Source organism: Mirounga angustirostris, unplaced genomic scaffold, assembly GCF_029215605.1.
Source record: "Mirounga angustirostris isolate CCGP_5_RB_7025 unplaced genomic scaffold, mMirAng1.0.hap1 SCAF_6, whole genome shotgun sequence".
In the NCBI taxonomy this organism is placed as follows: Eukaryota; Metazoa; Chordata; class Mammalia; order Carnivora; family Phocidae; genus Mirounga; species Mirounga angustirostris.
Genome location: NW_026991714.1, coordinates 56,074,781 through 56,096,946, shown reverse-complemented (window position 1 = coordinate 56,096,946; position 22,166 = coordinate 56,074,781). Strand labels below are relative to the sequence as shown.

Below are 22,166 nucleotides of genomic sequence, written 5' to 3'. Positions count from 1 at the left end.
AGGAAAGGAGGAGGCCAGGGAAAAACAACTCAGAGTCCATGAAAATAGAATCAGAGAAAGAAGTGACATCATGAAATGTTCCAATGTCAGAATTATTGGAATCCCTGAGGGGGTGGAGAGAGAGGACTAGAAGATATATTTGAGCAAATCGTAGCAGAGAACTTCCTTAATCTGGGGAATGAAACAAACATTCATGTCCTAGAGGCAGAGAAGACTCCTCCCAAGATCAAGGAAAACAGGCCAACACCCCGGCATATAATAGTCAAACTCGCAAATCTTAGAACCAAGGAAACCATGTTAAGGGCAGTTAGGGGGAAGAGATTCCTTATGTACAGAGGGAGGAACATCAGAATAACGTCAGACCTATCCACAGAGACCTGGCAAGCCAGAAAGGCCTGGCAAGACATATTCAGGGTACTAAACAAGAAGAACATGCAGACAAGAATACTTTATCTGGCAAAGCTGTCATTCAGAATGGATGGAGAGATGAAGAGCTTCCAAGACTGGCAGAAACTGAAAGAATATGTGACCACTAAGCCGGCCCTGCAAGAAATATTAAGGGGGGTTCTATAAAAGGAGAAAGACCCCAAGAGTGATCTACAACAGAAATTTACAGGGACAATCTATAAAAACAAGGTCTTCACAGGCAACATGATGACAATAAATTCATATCTTTCAATAATCATTCTCAACCTGAATGGCCTAAATGCTCCCATAAAACGGCACAGGGTTGCAGATTGGATAAAAAGACAGGACCCATCCATATGCTGGGTACAAGACACTCCTTTTGAACCTAAAGATACACCCAGACTGAAAGTGAAGGGATGGAGATCCATCTTCCATGCCAACAGACCTCAAAAGAAAGCTGGGGTAGCAATTCTTATATCAGACAAATTAGATTTTAAACTAAAGTCTGTAGTTAGAGACCCAGAAGGACACTATATCATTCTTAAAGGGTCTATCCAACAAGAAGATCTAACAATTGTAAATATCTATGCTCCCAACATGGGAGCAGCCATCTACATAAGCCACCTGTTAACCAAAATAAGAGTCATATTGATAACAATACGTTAATTGTAGGAGACTTCAATACTCCACTCTCAACAATAGACAGATCATCTAAGCAGAAAATCAACAAAGAAATAAGAGATTTGAATGACACACTGGACCAGATGGACCTCATAGATATATACAGAACATTTCACCCTAAAACAACAGAATACTCATTCTTCTCGAGTACACATGGAACTTACTCCAGAATAGACCACATACTGGATTACAGATCAGGTCTCAACCAATACCAAAAGATTGAGATTACTCCCTGCATATTCTCAGACCATAATGCTTTAAAACTGGAACTCAATCACATGAAAAAATTTGGAAGAAATTCAAACACTTGGAAGCTAAAGACCATTCTGCTCAAAAATGTTTGGGTCAACCAGGAAATCAAAGAAGAACTTAAACAATTCATGGAAACCAGTCAGAATGAAAACACATCAGTCCAAAACCTATGGGATACAGCAAAGGTGGTCCTAAGGGGGAAATACATAGCCATCCAAGCCTCACTCAAAAAAATAGAAAAATCCCAAATTCACCAATTAACTATACACCTTAAAAAATGAGAGAAAAAGCAACAAACGATGCCTAAGCCATGCATTAGAAGAGAAATAAGATTAGAGCAGAGATCAATGAATTAGAAACCGGAAACACAGTAGATCAGATCAATGAAACTAGAAGCTGGTTCTTTGAAAGAATTAATAAGATAGATAAACCATTGGCCAGACTTATCTAAAAGAAAAGAGATAGGACCTAAATTAATAAAATTATGAATGAAAGGAGAGAGATTATGACTAACACCAAGGAGATAGAAACAATTATTAGAAATTATTATCAACAACTATATGCCAATAAACTGAGCAATCTGGATGAAATGAATGCCTTCCTGGAAACCTATAAACTGCTAAGACTGAAACAGGAAAAAATTGACAACTTGAATAGGACAATAACCAGTAACGAAATTGAAGCAGTGATCAAAAACCTCCCAAAAAACAGGAGTCCAGGGCCTGATAGATTCCTGGGGGAATTCTACCAAACATTCAAAGAAGATATAATACATATTCTCCTGAAGCTGTTTCAAAAAATAGAAACAGAAGGAAAGCTTCCGGACTCATTGTATGAAGCCAGCATTACCTTAATCCCCAAACCAGGCAAAGACCCCAACAAAAAGGAGAATTTCAGACCGATATCCCTGATGAATATGGATTCCAAAATCCTCAACAAAATCCTAGCTAATAGGATCCAACAATACATTAAAAGGATCATCCACCACGGGCCAAGTGGGATTTATTTCCAGCATGCAAGGGTGGCTCAACATTTGCAAATCAATCAATGTGGTAGAACACATTAATAAGAGGAGAGAGACGAACCATATGGTCCTCTCAGTTGATGCACAAAAAGCATTTGACAAAATACAACATCCTTTCCTGATTAAAACTCTTCAGAGTATAGGGATAGAGGGAACATTCTTCAAGTTCATAAAATCCTCTATGAAAAACCCACAGCAAATGTCATCCTCAATGGGGAAAAGCTGAGAGCCTTTCCCTTAAGATCAGGAACACGTCAAGGATGCCCACCCTTGCCACTATTGTTCAACATAGTACTAGAAGTCCTAGCAACAGCAATCAGACAACAAAAAGAAATAAAAGGTATTCAAATTGGCAAAGAAGAGGTCAAACTCTCTCTTTCCACAGATGACATGATACTTTACGTGGAAAACCCAAAAGACCCCACCCCCAAATTACTAGAACTCATATAGCATTTCAGTAATGTGGCAGGATACAAAATCAATGCACAGAAATCAGTTGCTTTCTTATACACTAACAACGCAACTGTAGAAAGAGAAATTAAAGAAACGATTCCATTTACAATAGCACCAAAAACCATAAGATACCTCGGAATAAACCTAACCAAAGAGGCAAAAGATCTATACTCTAGGAACTACAGAACACTCATAAAATAAATTGAAGAAGACACAAAAAGATGGAAAAACATTCCATGCTTATGGATCGGAAGAATAAACATTGTTAAAATGTCTATGCTACCCAGAGCAATCTATACCTTCAGAGCCGTCCCGATCAAAATTCCAATGACATTTTTCAAAGTGCTGGAACAAACAATCCTAAAATTTGTATGGAATCAGAAAAGGCCCCGAATCACCAAGGAAATGTTGAAAAAGAAAAACAAAGCTGGGGGCATCACGTTGCCTGATTTCAAGCTATATTACAAAGCAATGATCACCAAGATAGCATGGTACTGGCACAAAAACAGACATATAGACCAATGGAACAGAATAAAGAGCCCCGATATGGACCCTCAACTCTATGGTCAAATAATCTTTAACAAAGCAGGAAAAAAAATGCAATGGAAAAAGCCAGTCTCTTCATTAAATCGTGCTGGGAAAATTGGACAGCTATATGCAGAAAAATGAAACTCGACCATTCTCTAATACCATTCACAAAGATAAACTCAAAATGGATGAAAGACCTCAATGTGAGACAGGAATCCATCCAAATCCTAGAGGAGAACATAGGCAGTAACCTCTTTGACATAGTCCACAGCAACTTCTTTCAAGATACATCTCCAAAAGCTAGTGAAACAAAAGCAAAAATGAACTTTTGGGACTTCATCAAGATAAAAAGCTTCTGCACAGCAAAGGAAACAGTCAACAAAACAAAGAGGCAACCCACAGAATGAGAGAAGATATTGGCAAATGACATTGCAGACAAAGGGCTGATATCCAAGATCTATAAAGAACTTCTCAAACTCAACACCCAAAAAACAAATAATCAATTCAAAAATTGGGCAGAAGAAGGGCGCCTGGGTGACTCAGTCATTAGGCGTCTGCCTTCAGCTCAGGTCATCATCCCAGGGTCCTGGGATCGAGTCCCACATCTGGCTCCCTGCTCGGCAGGAAGTCTGCTTCTCCCTCTCCCACTCCCCCTGCTTGTGTTCCTGCTCTCACTATCTCTCTCTCTGTCAAATAAATAAATAAAATCTTAAAAAAAAATTGGGCAGAAGACATGAACAGACACTTCTCAAAAGAAGACATGCAAATGGCTAACAGACACATGAAAAAATGTTCATCATCATTAGCCATCAGGGAAATCCAAATCAAAACCACATTGAGACACCACATTACTCCAGTTAGAATGGCAAAAAGTGACAAGCAAGAAACTTCAAATGTTGGAGAAGTTGTGGAGAAAGGGGAACCCTCTTACACTGTTGGTGGGAATGCAAGTTGGTACAGCCACTTTGGAAAACAGTGTGGAGGTGCCTCAAAAAATTAAAAATAGAGCTACCCGATGACCCAGCAATTGCACTACTGGGTATTTACCCCAAAGACACAGATGTAGTAAAAAGAAGGGCCATATGCACCCCAATGTTCATAGCAGCAATGTCCACAATAGTCAAACTGTGGAAAGAGCCGAGATGTCCTTCAACAGATGAATGGATAAAGAAGATGTGGTCCATATATACAATGGAATATTACTCAGCCATCAGAAAGGATGAATACCTACCATTTGCATCGACATGGATGGGACTGGAGGAGATCATGCTAAGTGAAATACGTCAAGCAGAGAAAGTCAATTATCATGTGGTTTCACTTATTTGTGGAACATAAGGTATAGCATGGAGGACATTAGGAGAAGGAAGGGAAAAATGAAGGGGGGAAAATCGGAGGGAGAGATGAACCATGAGAGACGATGGACTCTGAGAAACAAACTGAGGGTTTTAGAGGAGAGGAGGGTGGGGAGACGGGTTAGCCCAGTGATGGGTATTGAGGAAGGCACGTATTGAATGGAGCACTGGGTGTTATACACAAACAATGAATCATGGAACACTACATCAAAACCTAATGATGTACTGTATGGTGACTAACATAACATAACAAAATTTAAAAAAAGAAAAAGAAAGAAGAAAAAAACTTGCTTCTATAAAGTAACATACATAGACACAGACATAGACATAGACATAGACATAGACATACATATACATACATATACGTACATAGACATAGACACATAAATATATGAGCAGCTGAAACTTTGAGATGTATATTATTCAGTCTCTAAATATTATCTTGTCTAGATTACTTGGCCATAATTGGGATGACTGCTGAATATGTTTTGTGCTAGAAATTATAGTAATAAGATATTTATGTTTCCAGTCAAGACCTTGAGAAACCTAACTCTTGTTTTCACAGCAACTAAAGATTAAAAAAAAAAAAATTTTTTTTGCTAAGGACCAAGAGGTGATGTTTGAGCAGAAGGAAACAACAGAAATGCTGCTTTCTAGTCCACCCAAAAGGTCTTCTTTACAGCAGTAAGAGCACAATGAAGAACAAAAACTGAAGCAATTGTAGCTTCTTTTCAAATGGAATCATAATATCCATGATTTATCAAGCGCTTATACATAGAGGCTCTTTGCATCTATAATAATGATAATAATCAAAACAATTCCATAAAATAATGATTATTCCCAAGTTTGAAGCTGAGGAAACTTAGATTTCTAATGCCACAAAGGTAATGGCAGAATTAGGACTTGAACAGGGAACTGTGTGAATCCAAAGCCAGTTCTACCTTAGCGTTGTCACCTCAAGTGCCAACTCTGATTCCCTTGGTAGTATCTGTCTAATGCTATGTTGAAAAAAATTCTAAGGCTTCACTGAGACTCAATAAAGGAAAGAGTTCTGTGACTGACTAGTAATGTCTGCCATGAGTATGGGAAAGGGCAGTGGTGGTACATGTACCATGGGTTTTCCATTCCTACTTACACTATGTCACCTCCCTCATTCAGATATTATAATGTAAACTAAATCAGAAAACTTAAAAAGGCTAAAGGTTTATGTTGTGAACACCATAAAGAAAACACCTTTTAAGTAAATCCATAACATAAACAAGATGGGGAAAGTATAGGAAAATTCATTTAGGCTACTGAAAATGATGTTAGTAGAAATTTATTTGCTCAATTAGAGATTATGACTACAAATTTTTCTTATCATTACTTGGCCTTAAAGTCTCTATGGATCATGTTGCTCACATTATTGTAGCAAGTGGTCTTAGAACTAGAACCACAGAAAGATAAAGCAAAGAAGGCTCAGAGAACTGTGTCAGAGGAGTTTAGATGATAAAAACTGACCTCCTTTATCTCAATGAACTAAATAAACACAAAGCTGCTCTGGTTAATGGGAGGTAGGGCTTCACCCACTCAGCCTCCCTATCATTCTCCCAATAAGACCTTGAAGGATCTCAGCAAAACCCTAGTGTTCTTAAAGCACTCATGTCTAATTTCCCTACTTTTTTAGACAAAGGAACTGAGGCTCAGAGAGGCGAAATGTTTGAAATAGAATTCCTTTGAAAATTCTCCCCTCTGATTTGTATTTGTCTCCAATTTAGATGTGTGATATTTGACTATAGTTACTTCTGAAACAATGGTTATTTAAAAATACATTAAGGGGGCGCCTGGGTGGCTCAGTTGGTTAAGCGACTGCCTTCGGCTCAGGTCATGATCCTGGAGTCCCGGGATCGAGTCCCGCATCGGGCTCCCTGCTCGGCGGGGAGTCTGCTTCTCCCTCTGACCCTCCCCCCTCTCATGTGGTCTCTCTCATTCTCTCGCTCTCAAATAAATAAATAAAATCTTTAAAAAAAAATAAAAAAAAATACATTAAGGTACCTTTCACCCTAATTCTGTGTTCCACTAGCCTCTCACCACTGTTGCTTAGTTCTCTTTATTCTATTCCACTACATGTACTGGCACTGCCTCCCCTATCTCGGCACCAAATTTCTCTCTCTCTCATTCACACGCAGTTCCTCTGGGAAGGAGTATTTAAAGATGGACGTCAGGGACATCTCCTGCCTCTTGGATACCTTGGCTGCCCCTATTGAAACCTGGTGTCTTTCCATGAATGTGATTAGACCTACACACAATGTATGAATTCAAAACAAGGTGTTTTGTTATTTTCTTTTTTTAACTGAAAAACACTTTTATTATATAATGACCTTGAAAAAATATTACAGTTGAATATTGTGCTTATTTTTTTATTATGTTCAGTTAGCCACTGTATAGTACATCATTAGTTTTTGATGTAGTGTTCAGTGATTCATTAGTTGCATATAACACCCAGTGCTCATCACAACACATTTTGTTATTTTCTTTTTTTCAATAATAAAGATTTTTTCCCATTCCTTGATTTATTTTATTTTATTTTATTATGTTATGTTAGTCACCATACAATACATCATCAATTTTTGATGTAGTGATCCACGATTCATTGTTTTCGTATAACACCCAGTGCTCCATGCAGTACATGCCCTCCTTTATACCCATCACCAGGCTAACCCATCCTCCCACCCCCCTCCTCTCTAAAACCCTCAATTGTTTCTCAGAGTCCATAGTCTCTCATGGTTCGTCTCTCCCTCCAATTTCCCCCCCTTCATTTTTCCCTTCCTTCTCCTAATGTCTTCCATGCTATTCCTTATGTTCCACAAATAAGTGAAACCACATGATAATTGACTTTCTCTGCTTGACTTATTTCACTTAGCATAATCTCCTCCAGTCCCATCCATGTCGATGCAATTGGTGGGTATTCATCCTTTCTGATGGCTGAGTAATATTCCATTGTATATATGGACCACATCTTTATCCATTCATCTGTTGAAGGGCATCTCGGCTCTTTCCACAGTTTGACTATTGTGGACATTGTTGCTATGAACATTGGGGTGCATATGGCCCTCCTTTTCACTACATCTGTGTCTTTGGGGTAAATACCCAGTAGTGCAATTGCTGGGTCATCGGGTAGCTCTATTTTTAATTTTTTGAGGCACCTCCACACTGTTTTCCAAAGTGGCTGTACCAACTTGCATTCCCACCAACAGTGTAAGAGGGTTCCCCTTTCTCCACAACTACTCCAACATTTGAAGTTTCTTGCTTGTCACTTTTTGCCATTCTAACTGGTGTAATGTGGTGTCTCAATGTGGTTTTGATTTGGATTTCCCTGATGGCTAATGATGATGAACATTTTTTCATGTGTCTGTTAGCCATTTGCATGTCTTCTTTTGAGAAGTGTCTGTTCATGTAGAAGCAAGTTTGAGAAAGTTATCACTGGCTGATTTGCCCCTGCACCACCTATCTATCCATCCTTCACCTCCAGTTAATTTAGTGTACAGACCTACTTTATAAAAACAATTTTAAGGGAAATTTGTGCCCAGTAAATCATGTAGTTTCTCTTACAAAGGCAGAAAACAATTTCTAGCATGAAAAGAGACAAGGAGACTTTGCTGCAAACACCTTCTCTCCATGTGACTGTGCTGTGTGTCATCAGGGCTGGGTTTGAAGTAAAATTCTGGCCTGAAAGGCTCTCTCTCTGCTTTGCTTTTTTCTTTCCTTTTGTTTCCTCCCCTCCCTTCCCCTCCTCCCCTCCCCTCCTTTCTTCCTCTCCCCTCCTCCCCTCCCTTCCCCTCCTCCCCTCCCCTCCTCTCTTCCTCTCCCCTCCTCCCCTCCCCTCCCCTCTCTTCTCTTCTCCTCTCTTCTTCTTTCTTCTCTTCTTTCCTTCCTTCCTTCCTTCCTTCCTTCCTTCCTTCCTTCCTTCCTTCCTTCCTTTTTAAAACATAGCAATAAGCTACCTTGCAGGTCCATTTAGCTGTGGGCTTGACCCGAATTTGCAGTTAATACAATTCTCCTTTTAAAGGGCTTTCAGTGGCCCATTTCTTTGAGAAAATTACCAAGTTTTTAGACCTAAGATATTATTTTTTAAAATCTTACTTTGAAATTCTTTTGAAGACCTTTATTTGGGTAAAATAAAGAAAGTGAAAACTAGCAAGTTTGGATATTTTTTGAAAAAGGTAACTGGATGTTCTAGAACTTGATCATGGTAGTGGGTACATGGCTGTATACTTTGTTCAAACTCATTGAATGGTACATTTAAAATAGTGCATTTTATTACATGAAACTGACCAAAATAAAGTTGGTTTAAAGAGGTTATTGGAGTATCCTAGACTCAGGGTCAATGTCTTATTTGAAGTGTTCCACAAGGTACCTTTCTTCAGTGCCCTGGGAGGGCTGGGACAGACTGCGCCTTGGATTGCAGCTCTGGGATAGGAAGGGTCAGCAAGCATGTCTTGTTGCCGATTTTCAACAGCATGGAACTGGTGGACATGATGGAATCGTTCCTTCTTGAAGCCCAGAACTACCTGCAGGTCAATGGGGACAAGGTAGAAAGGTACCACTGCTACAGCCTGCAGGAATTTACACCTCCATTGGGCAGATATGATGTCATCTGGATTCAGTGGGTCTCTGTTCAGTCCTGCATGGCCTAACATCTGCCTTTCTCCCCTTCCCAGATAGAGAAGACAATACCTGGGGCTAATTTGAGGATTTATGGAGAGGAAGCAAAGACGTAAAAGGAGATATAGTTGTAGTTGTGCTTAGAGCAGTTAGCTAGACTTAGGAATCATAGAAACCCCCAAAGCTCTGGTACTCCCAATCTCTCCCCTAGGATCCTCTGCTACAAGCCTGAAAATTCCCATGATGGAGTACCTTTGTACCATCCTAACTCTAAGAAGAAAACCAAATACTTGAAAAACTTTAAAAAGTGGAGTCAAAAAAAGTTTATCCCCATTTATTGGCAAAACTAGACTTTCTTAGATTTAAATTCCCAGGAAATGAGGTAGCAATGAATTAGAATTTGGTCTAAGTGAGTGTGTGTGTCTAGGAGACACAGAGGAGTGATGACAAAATTAGGTTGTCTGGGGACAATGGCAGGGACTCTTGGGCTAGGCAATAGTTTATTTTGTGCCTGTGAGGTAGATAGACTAGGTGTTTGAATACTTATTTTATAGATGGGACAAGGAGCCTCCTCAGAGAGGATACCTGTCCTCTTACTTAAATTCTCAAAGTGACCTGCAACTAGACCAATTCAGGCTATTAAATAATTCACGAATGAGTGAACAAATGGTCTCTTTATTCTTAGCCTTGTGGTCTTTCCTACCTTCCTACTCTCCTCCCTCCCACCCACCATTTCATCCTGTTCCTGCATCTACTTGGCCTCATCTGTAGGATACCTGACCGATAAAGACCTTCTTGCATTTCTTTCCCGGTGCCGAGCTGGCCTGAAAGAAAATGGTGTCATCATACTGAAGGACAGCGTGGCCCGGGAGAGCTATCTCTTCGATCTCTCTGACAGCAGTGTGACTCGGGACATGGACATCCTCCGGAGCCTCATTAGGAAGAGTGGGCTGGTGGTGCTGGGCCAGGAGAAGCAGGACAACTTTCCAGAACAGTGCATCCCGGTGTGGATGTTTGCATTGCACAGTGATGGACACTCCTGACCGGCAGTGGGAATGTAGGGCTGGACTGTACAGGGTGCTTTGGGACAGAGGTCCTCTCCTCATAATTCATGGGGTGATGGAGAGAAGAGATGCAAGGCCTGTCTGGAAATGATTGATGTAGTACGTACAAGTTTCCACTAATTTTATAAGGACATGCTCACACTCGATGGATTTTCTGGAAGATAAATAGAGTGAAACATCAGGAAAAATGTTTTAAGAACTGCTTGTATACACCCAAACTATACAAGTGTACATAAAAACAGAAAAGGGATCAATGTTCACACATTCTAAATGGCCTTGGTCCGTGAAGATTTGCATTATGGAGTATCCCAGGATGTGTGGGGTAAAGTCTAGACCCCTTTCTCTGCCCTCATGCTAGATACATTCAATTTCATTCCTTTTTGAGACTACTACTCCTTTTAGACAAAAATCTCACCCTAATTAAGAAGGCACCAGTCAAAATAATCTTATGAAAATGAATCCATTGCTTAATTTTTTCTTTAGCCTTTCTTTTCCCAGAAAAAGTATATGTGGTTTCACTTTCTATTTTGGGTCAATTTCACCACCAAATGATGTAATATGGATGTAATTTGATAACAGAAGTCTACATTTCAGTGATGAGGAAGTGTCTCCTTTCAGGAGAAAATATTATATGTTGAAATTTCAGCTATGAACATGTAAGTAAATGTCCTTGATAATCTAATTTTAGCCATTGGCCTCCAACACTTCTTGCTTCATTGTAGCCACTCCTGTTTCTTTCATTGATATGAATGTACATTGGAAAGAGAAGGGAAATGATAAACCATGAGAACTAAGCTAACTGGATTAATTTAATTAAAAATAATCTAGGGACACCTGAGTGGTTCAGTTGTTTAAGCATCTAACTCTTAATTTTGGCCCAGGTCATGATCTCAGGGTTGTGAGATTGTGTCCTGCATCAGGCTCCACGCTAGGCATAGGATCTTCTCTCTCCCTCTCCCTCTGCCCCTCCTCACCTCAAAAAAAAAATCTAAAATCATTTAAAAAAATGTAATTTAATTATTATTAGCAGAATGTTTAAATATAACTGATTTAAGGCACTCCAATATCTTCATGTTGAAAATATACATATTTGTATATTGACATATATTTGTATCTTGATATATATTGAGTCTTGTATGAGATACAAAATATCAATTTAAGTAAAGAAGGTCTACTGCATGGATATGCTATAACCATAAAAATCATACTTGTAAGTCAGAGCTCTAACTTAGGAGGAAAACAATCATTATGAAACATTTATTACCTTGTTAGAGGATTACTGTGTTAGTTTTATTTATGTCCTGGAAAATTAAGTCACTTATTTTGCCTCTGGCACCTTCTACCTCTTGTGTTACTCACCATGCTCTAGGGTAACATAACAGAATGTGAGTTGAAACCATTAGAGAACAAGCCAAAGACCAGAACTAAATCAAATGGCAAGCCATTGCTAAACAAACTGAGTATGGCAAAACAAGGGCATTCATGTTTTAATCCTCTGCCTTGAAGCAAATTAGTCAAATTATTTTTTAAGGCCCATTCCAGAAATTTTCTTTTCCTTTTATACCAGCACCCTTAATTCTCTTATCTTTTGACTTTCTGTTTTGCCAATATTCAAATGTTAGTTGACAAATTATCAATTTTCTCTGCTCCTGGGTTTTTGAGCTTTGGAGGAAATAACATGTTGTCCAAGAAATGTGTTCTTTAACTCAGATGAATCTTGGAGGTTGACCAGCAGTCCCTTTATGTTCCTAAGTCAAGTCACTTTACAATTTTCCTCAGATAGTTTTCAGATCTTTACTGCTTTACACAATTTCCCAACTCCATATCCATCCTTAACTTGAGAAAGTAGAAGTTGGGGAGTACATTGCATTAACATCCCCTCTCTATACTGCTAATAACAAGTACAAGGTAAAGGGAAGAGTGGCTGGAGAGGAGAGGTCACTGGAGCCAGATTATACTGTCTAATGGGTCATGCTAAGGTTTGGATGTGTTATACAAACAATAAGAGAAAGTTCTAGAAGATTTAAGTAAGGACTGATTTTCCTAGTCTTGGGACTAGAGGTGTAGATTCTGTAGAAGGAAGACATTTAGAGTGAGACCTACTCCAGGCATCTTCAATCTAATTCAACAAGCCAAACACACTGCTGATGTTCATTGATACATCTGTGTTGTGGTGCAAGTGAGAGCCTATGTTAGTCCCCCAATTCTGTCCATATTCCACCTGCCTTGGAATCATGTGGGAAGCTTTTATAAAGTAGAGATTGACAGGTCCTGTCCCCATGAGAATCTAGTTCTGTGAAGTGGGCTCAGATATAATCTGTATTTTTTATAAGGTCTCAAACTGACTCTGATAATTAGTTGTGTTTGAGAATACTGATGGGAAAATAAGTGTGGAGCTGGGCTATTCAGAGCCACAGAAAGATAAGGTAGGGAAGGTGAGAGTATGGGCCTGTTTCAGGGAAATAGCTAGATAGTGAAATCCATTCTCCACACTGATGCAGTCTTTCTGAAATATAAATCTGACTATGTCATGTATAAACTTTCAATGACTCCCCATCACTGATGGGGTGAATTCCCATCTCCTTAGAATGACATATAAAACCTTTTGTGATCTAGCCCTGCTTTCCCTCTGCAGCTTCAGATTTTCCACATCCTCTGCAGCTGTACTTAACTACTTTAGTTCCCTAAAGGAGCTATGATTTATAGCTCATGGCAGTTACAGATATTACTTCCTTAGCAAAGAACATCTCTCATTCTTTTTTGTCTGGCCCAGACTCCTTAGATGTTGCTGACTCTAGGAAAGCTTCTCATAGCCCCTAGGTGCTGGGTCAGGTGCCCTTGCTCTGTGCTACCTTCATACCCCATGCTTAACATATCACAGTCCTCATCATGTGGCATTGTAATCAAGGCTACTTGATATTTCCTCTGTTAAATTCTGAGCTCTTTAATGGAGCATTCATGATTAGAGTCTCAGTCATAGGCATAGGCCCTAGCACAGCAGAAATTCGAGCTTTTCTTGAAAGTATAAAAGGTGATGTTACAAGTAGAAAGACTCAGGAGCAGTTTAAGTTTCTGGCATCAAACATGAATCAGAGCAAAGCAGTGGGTAAAAAACAAGGGTTTCTGAAGTTTCATGAGCACTGGGATGTGTAAGACTGGTCAAAACAGTGATCAAACAATTCAAGCTCACAAGAACCAGGAAATGCACAGAAACAAGAAGGCAGTGAGTTCAGGTATCAAGCATCTGGGAGGAGATTGTAGCAAGGAAATTATGTTCCGAGGTGAAATGCTGTCTAATTAGGAGACCCCTTTTTCTAATAAGAGCCAATCCAAGGGCATAGCCAACCCAAATCCCATAGATTCATCAGGTGAGAGGGTGGATTTCGTAAGAGAGATTTATTAAAATTGTGGGTACATCATAACAAAGCAACTCCTAATCCTCTCCCATTTCCTGGTAGACAACAAATCCAAAGAAACAAACTAGGTTATAGATGAAGTTAATCCTTCTGTGAATATTGAATACAAGAAAAAAGTGCTCACCTGTACTTCACAGATGAATTAATTGCAAACATGCCTGCAATTCTAGATGAACTTTGGAGGACCCCTTAGTTTATGTAGTGATTCATGAATGGGTGCAATCTTCACCTACCTCCTCTTCTGAGAACCTGAGCCACCACTCCTAAACACCAGCATAAGAGCATGCCAAGTCTTTAGGGGTCAGCAATTTTATAGATTTGGGACCATCATAAAAATATAAAACAAAATGAATAAGGTCATCCATGTGAAAGATGATCTGCTTTGTATTATGGACACATTTTGGCCTGATTCTGTTTTTTTCTATCTCTACCATTTCCTGAAACTGGCCTGCTTTGAGTGATGTATTGGGGAGAAGACCTGTGTCAGATATATTCGGCTGCCTGTCATGTATAATTAAAACCAGTTGTGTTATGCTTTCTTTAGTTCCAGCTGACGCTTTGATGCTTTGGTGTCCATGCCAGAAAACTACCTCTTATAATCATCAGAGGCCAGTGTTTTTACAGAGGTCACTGCAAGCTAATTAAGCAAATATGTGAAAAATAGTTTTAAATTATCTCAATTAGTAGAGTGTGTGTATAGATGTATCTAGAGTGGGGTTGAGGAGAGACTTTTAAAATAATAACTGACTTGCAGAGTTAGTGATTTGGTGACAGAGAACTATGCATATATAGTACATTTGTAGGTTCATTAAGTTGGCATGGTCTGAACTTTTGCTATATGACAGGCAAATAAACATATAGAAAATGTCCAAGAAGATCATGGCTCTGTAATGGGAAAGACAGATAAATAAATAGTAATGAATCAGGACAAAAAGAACTAGAACAGAAGTATGGACAAAGAATTAAAGTAATATAGAGACCGGAATGACTCACCACATCTCTGCGATTTGAGGAATGCCACATGGAATCCATTCATCCAACATTTTTTTAAATACCTACTATGTGTCATCCAGGGCTTGAGAGTCTCAGGATACACCAGGGAATCAAATCCAAAGATCCCTGGCCTTGTGGAGTTTGTATTCTAGGAGAGTTGGGGAATGCAGTAAATATAAATTAGTAAATTATTTGTTATGTTAGAAAGTGGTAAGTTTTGGAGAAAAAAAGGGAAAAATAGAGAAGAATAAGGGGAGATTGAGAGTCATGAAGGAAGGCTGTAATTGAAAATAGTGGCCAGCATTGGCTTCCTTGATGAGGTGACATTTGAGCAAAGAAGTGAAGAGGGTGAGGACATTGGCCATGTGGATGTCTGGAGGAAGAGGGGACAGCCAGTGCAAATGCCTCAAATCTTGAATATGCTTGGCCTATTTGGGGACCAGTGAGGAGGTCAATGCAGCTGTAGCAGGGTGGATGAAGGAGAGAATGCAGTAAGGTATGAGATTTAGGGATATGGCTGTGGCCAGATCATGTAGGGTCTTGAAGATTATGGAAGAGGCTTTTACTCTGATCCAGAAGGGGAACTATTGAGAGTTTTGAGCAGAGAAGTGACATGATCTTTTCTTGACTTGAGAAGAGGTAACAGTGGATGGAAGCAAGGAGACCAGATAGACCAGGAGTTGGTAAACTATGACTCCTGGTCCAAATTCAGGTTGTTGCTTTTGTGTAAATAAACTTTTTTGGAACACAGTTGTGCTCATTTGCATTATAACAGCAGAGATGAGTAGTTGCCACAAAGACTATATGGCCTGTAAAGCAGAAAATATTTACTATATGGCCCTTTCCAAAAACACTGTGCTGATTCCTAAATGACAATATTGCAGTAATTCAGGAGAAAAGTAATAGTGGGTCAGACCAGAGTGGTAGCACTGACAGCAGTGAGAAATGTTTGGAGTGTAGATATATTTGAAATGAAAGCCAACTGGGCTTGCTGAATGGTATGTGTGGGAATGTAATAAAGAGAGAAGCCAAAGATGAGTCTAAACTTTTTGACCTGAACCACTAGAAAAACATAGTTGTTATTATTTGAGGTATGGAAAGTGGGTGGTTACCCAGTTTTCATGGTGAGAAATCAGGAATCAGAAGAGCTTAAACCCAACATTTCTGAATTTTCAGATGACACCAAGTGAAGATGTTGAGAAGCTGAGTGAATATGCAAGTCTGACATTCAGGAGAGAAGACTGGGATGGAGGTGGAAAATCAGCATAGAGATCGTATTCAGTGTTGTGATTGGGGTGAGTTTACCAGAAGAAGAGGGAGAATAGAGAAGAGAACAAAGGGTTGAGCCCTAAAGCATGTCAACATTAAGAGCTTGGGAAGAAGAGGGCAAAAGCAGCAAGGGAGACTAAGGAGTGACCAATAAAATAAACCAAGATTGGGGTGTTCTGGAAACCATGTGAAGAAAAGATATCAAGGACAGAGGGACTGATTGTATCCAATCTTTCTAATAAGTCAAGTAAGAGGAAAACTGAGGACAGTTTTGGTGGAGCAGGTAGGAACAAAAACTGGGTTGCAGTAGTTATAAGTGACTATTGGAGGAGAGGAATTATAAAGAATGGATATAGACAACTTGTTCAAGGGGTTTTGCTAGAAATTTGTAAACAAGGCAGTATCAGGCAAGGGAAATAGGGCAAGTGAAGGGTTTTGGTTTTGTTTTTAAGATGGGATAAATAAATGATGTGTTTATACATTGATGGGAAGGATTTGGTAGGGAGGGAGAAACTTGTGACTTAGGAAAAGAAATGGAAGAATTGTTAAAGCAATGTCACTGAGAAACTAAGAAAGTTGGGATCTCGTTTGCAAGTGGGGAGATCGACTTTCAATAGACTCATGGATGAATCCCCTCCAGTTGCAGGTACGAAGTAAGTAAGGAGGTGAGAGGGAATATCAAGAAGGTTAGAGATAGTGAAAAGATAGATCACTGGGTTGAGATCCTGGTGAAGTTGGAATTGGGTCACTAGAAGAAATGAAAGGATAGATGGATGTTATGGTCAGAGAATGGAATGAATTAAATTGAGATTATGGAGGGATTATTGATAATGAGAAGGTCTAGGGTTATGAACATATAAATGAAGCAGTATGGAGGGCCAGATCACTGGAAGAGAGGAGTTCAAGAAATGGAGAGGCTAGAGTGTTGGATTGAATCATCTACTGTGTATATAGCAGTCATCCAGGAATGGAGATGTTAGCAAAATTGGAGACAGTGAAAGTGAACCAGGAAGTAAAACCAGTGGGAAGTAAAGGGATATATCCTAGGGGCTTGTTGGTGACATCACAATGAAGGATAATGGGCAATATGATTTGATTATATGAGATTCAATCCTGAGAATGTCTAGGGAAGAGAGAGAGGGAGGAGAATGCTTTGGAAATAGCAATGAGGAGCATGGAGCGTACCTATCTCATATCTGATTTATATTTTAGTGGCACCTGGGTGGCTCAGTTGGTTAAGTGTCTGCCTTTGGCTCAGGTCATGATTTCAGGGTCCTGGGATCAAGCCCCACATCAGGCTTTCTGCTCAGCAGGGAGTCTGCTTCTCGCTCTCCCTCCACTCGTGCTCTCTCTCTCTCTTGCTCACTCACTCTCTCTCTTTCAAATAAATAAATAAAATCTTTAAAAAATAAATTTTATATAAGATTCCAAGGATAAGTGGTTGTTCTTAATGTGGAGAGGCTGGGAAAGAATATTTTAGACATAGTGAAATGGTTGGGCATTTAATAGCATGTACCAAGGCACAGAATTTAAGAAATGGTGAGTATATGAATCTGTCCAGGGCATCCAGTTGGACCACAGTGGCTGTTAATGTAGAAATGCTGGGGAATGAGAGAGTGGGGTGGAAGAAAATGAAGTTGCTAGAATGTGTAGGTTGGGGCAGACTGTGATAGGTCTTACACATTCAGATTTTCCTATTAGCTAAAGGGGCTGCCTAAGGTTTGTAGGAGGGCACTAACTCACTAGTTTATTTCACAATGTAGCAAGTGGTTGGGGACAGAGAAGATAACCAGACAGCTACAGTGATAGTTAAAACTATAAATCAAAGGGCCTGAACTTAGGCAGTGCCCATAGGAGCAGAGGAAATGCAGGGAAAGTGAAATCAACAGGAGTTGGCAACTGATTGGGTGTGGTTAGAGAGAGAAAGAAAGGAATCAAGGAAGACTTGAAGATTTTCAACTACAGTCACTGGGTGGAATATATTAACTTTTATAGTTTAGGAAATAAATGAGAACAACTAAGATACCTTGGCAGATGGCCCACCTTTTAATAGGCAATCACTCAGCAGAGGCTTCATGAGTACACCCTATTCTGTAATTAGCTATTTCTTTCTTTTATGGAACTCAACATTCCTTAAAGTATCTTCAAGACTGGTGAGGATTCCGAGGGACGAATCATATTTTTTTTCCTCTAAATAGTTTAGCCAATTTAGATATGGACTCAGGAATCAAGGGTGAAATATTAATGTAATTAAGTGTGAAGCAAGCCTATAGCCCAAATAAGACTCCCTCTCATGCCCCATTTCCCCCCTACCCCACAAGTCTAGATCTTGGGGCTTGACTGCCCCCACCAGCCCAGTGCACCCCACTGCACCCCGACCAGGGGAGACTCAGGTCTGAAGGGTTCATTTTGCCAAGACAGATACAAGGACATCTACAATCTCTCCTGACCCAGGGAGGATGGAAGACTGACAAGAAAGGCTTGTCAGGCATCAGGCACATACACTTTCTTTCCACAGTGAAACAAGAGTAAGAGGGAAGACAATGCTTGCTTTGTGAATCCAATCAGTTGCCCCAAACTCAACAAGGGAAGTCACCACTCTTTGTGGGGAAGGAGTAAGATGGAAAAGGGCCCAAAGTCCTCCTTCCTTCCTTCCCCTACTGATCTCTCCTGAAAGTAGAATTAAAATCTCCACCTCTCTATGGAAATTGAGGAATGCAGTAAGAAGCATTTCCCCTTCCAATGACAGGACCTTTGCTAGACACACAAAAACTGAAAATACAAACTCAGGTAAAGTAGTCTAATTCTATGTGGGCCCTAAATGGGAAATGTGCCTTCTCATGGACAAAATGCAGGGCCAGGGCACTAAGGGAAACAGCAGGTAGGGAAATAGACTGGATTACTGGTCTAGCAGGGCAAAAAGGGGAATATTTAGTACATGGATGCAAGGATTCCTTATAAAACTCAAGGGTGAGGCTGGGCGTCAGGATGGGACCAGAGACAAGAAAGCCACTGGGAACCCATGAAATAGACCCTCTCCATCTCAAGCCCTGGCTTCTCTCTGAGCATATGCTGTATTTTTCTCTTTTCCTGCGGGTGGCATTCTCTGTTCCCTTGTCTCTGTACCAGAAAACAGAAAACACGGGCCACCAGGGCTTCCCAGTTTGCCTGTTCTGGATTCAGCCACAGAGAGTGACTGACGAAGTGACTGACTCTTTCTCAGTAGCCCTTGATCTTGCTCTCCATCCTCCTTTCACTGGCAAGGTTACCAGCTGGCCTGGCCTATGTCAGAGCCTCATTTCTTGTCCACTCAGCTATGCTGCATGGCTGGGTGTACCCCATCCTCTCCACCCCCAGCTGTGGGCTAAAGGAGGTGAGCTCAGAAGATACTCAAAAACTGTCTTCAGTGTCTGAGTGTCTTCAGTGACTGAGATCAGGAAATAATCAGAAAATTTTAAATCATGTAACATGTTCAGGTCATGCACTAAAATGCAATTAGGCAGTCTCTTGATAGGAACTCTAAAAAGAGTGTCTTGGAAATGCAGCCAACACCTGCACTTGGGACCTTAGCAAGAATAAGTAGGCTGCAATTTTCCTGCACCGCTGGCTTAAATATGTGTACAGAAAAGATATGGGTTATTGTAAGAAGAACAAAAGGATGTCAAGGAAGAATGTCTGGTTCTCACCCCCTCTAGGAATATTTGTCAAGAAGGAAAAAGGAATGTGGCAAACAGGCCCTCTGTGTCTGCCAGATGTTCTCTGACAATACTTATTGTTAAAACTGAAATTTAAATTTTGAGAGCCAGGCACGCCAAGCAATGAAATAGCCAAAGCCATTGTGAGGCCCTTCTGGGTGTTGCTCTGTGTCAAGCTACCATTTCTTGACATGAAATGTTAGTCTATCTCTGGAGTATTAGCCCTTTGGTCCTTTCCATGGCTCAAAAGTTACATGAGGAGTAGTTCTTTCTGTCTCCTCCTCACTTTGGCTTCTGGAATTTCCTTTCAAACTTGGGGTAATAGTAGTATTAAGCATTTAGCAAATGCTAACTGAGTTCTTTACATCTCTGATTTTATTTAACTTTTTCAACAGCCCTGTGAGAGAGATGTTTTACATATTTTTATGTAAATTCCGTATTTCATAAGTATGGAAACTGAGCTTTGAAGAGCTTAAAAGAATAGCCCGAGATTAGTGGCTGGTTAGAGGACCAAACATAATTGGGAACTCAGGCCTGCTTGATCGCTAAGTCTGTGCTCTTGAGAGAATCTGTAGAGATGATGATGATGTCTAAGAACACGAAAATATTGTGTTTACATTAATTACATACTTATATCATTCTTTTCCCATACATAGATTCAGATATTGCCTTCTATAAAGGGAAACTTTAAGTTAGCAAGTAGAGCTTCCTAAACTTGATTTAGTAGTTTCCCCACCTGTGTCTGGGGGAGAGTAATGGCTTTCTCTTTCCACCTTCCAGAAAATCCTTGTCCCACTCACATATAATGTCAGAAGATTCTTCAGATTATTTTTAAGAGGAATGGCCACTCTGAAGAGGACTGGCCATGGAGCCCGCTCCTGAGATGATCCCACTGTCATTGACTCCTGGTTTGGAGAAATAGATCTACAGTGAAAAGGATAATCCAGAGTTTCCGGGCCCCAGGCCTTCAGTAAGAGGCCACAGGCAAACATTTGCTATATAAGATGATTGTCCAAAAAGAACTGCTAACCCTCTGCTGGGCAAATCCTGGACTTGTCCTTGGTCTTTAGCTCTCTCTACTTGTTTTCAGGAGATTTATCATCGCTTCTTTATTATTACAGTGTATTATTAGATCATTCCTCCAAATCTGCAGTAAGGAGGCATTTAGCAAGCTTCTATTGTGTTGTAAGTATTTACAATCCATTTAACTAATTTCAGGACATTTCAGAAATTTGTCAGTGTAGGGGCACATGGGTGGCTCAGTCAGTTAAGCCTTCAGCTCCGGTCATGATCTCAGGGTCCTGGGATCAAGCCCCACGTCAGGCTCCCTGCTCAGCGGGGAGTCTGCTTCTCCCTCTCCCTCTGCTTCTGCCCCCCACTCATGCTTGCTCTCTCTCTCACTCTCTAATAAATAAATAAAATATTTTTTTAAAAAGAAATTTTGTCAGTGTAATTCCCTTTTTTTGGTTTACTTACATATAGAAAACACATATGGTAATTAACTTAACCATACAAGTAACTTGCACTTTAGATTGTTTTTTGGTCTGTACACTATGTTTCAATAAACCCTGCAGAAAAGTTTTCTTTTCTTATTTTTAGAGTTTAAAATTTGATGAAAGCTATGAGCCCTTTATTTCTGTATATATGCACACATACACAAAGAATTTTACATATCAATTCAAGAGAAGTGCTATAGTAAAAATTATTATGGTGGTAAGACTATCTCTATTTAGATTGAGTTTCTTTTCCAAGCTTAATATTCATCTCAACAGATTCCTTCATTTTTTAAATCCATGTGTATCTGAAGAAGGGACCCTTGTAAACGAATCTTAGAGGTGGAACTGACTTTGGAAAGGTTCCAACTCAACATCTGATTTATACTTTTGATGATAAATAATAATAGCAAGTATTTATTGCTCTTTCCTAAACATCCCTATAAACACTTCAAATGTATTAATTCACTTAGCCTCATCATGTTCCTAGAACCTGAGCACCACCTTTATTCCCATTTTACATAAAAATAAACTCAGGCATAAAGGATATAAGTAACTTTACTGAGGTTACACAGCTAGAGTTGTATCTCTGAGCTCTTCGGCACCACGCAGTAGTGTAGAATAACTGTACCAAAGATAATCTAAAAGAGGTTACCTCTGCCTTTACCAACCCTGAGACCTTGTGTGATCTCTGGATCCTTTCTGTATTCCCATATTCTACATTGGATAACCCTTTTCTCCTCTACCCTCAAACCCCACAGTATGACATTCTAGAAATAAATGAGCACAAAGTATAAAATAACAAATTGTTACAGAATTGATCTTTTCTAGACCCTGTTCTTTTATTTTCACTCTGGGAAAAAGAGTCTCAACTCTGCTATCTAGAACCAAGTG

General features: G+C 39.8%; 1 protein-coding gene and 1 long non-coding RNA gene across 2 annotated transcripts in view; both read left to right on the top strand.

Annotated features, from left to right (window-relative positions):
• Positions 1 to 11,123, top strand: part of NTMT2 (N-terminal Xaa-Pro-Lys N-methyltransferase 2) — a 33,623-nt gene extending 22,500 nt beyond the window's left edge. Inside the window, 2 exon segments of the mRNA XM_045876178.1 lie at positions 9,105 to 9,352; positions 10,112 to 11,123. Coding sequence (XP_045732134.1) covers positions 9,105 to 9,352; positions 10,112 to 10,385 — 522 coding nt within the window. The 3' untranslated portion in view covers positions 10,386 to 11,123.
• Positions 1 to 22,166, top strand: part of LOC135364739 (uncharacterized) — a 132,529-nt gene that overhangs the window by 83,686 nt on the left and 26,677 nt on the right. The window lies entirely within an intron of this gene.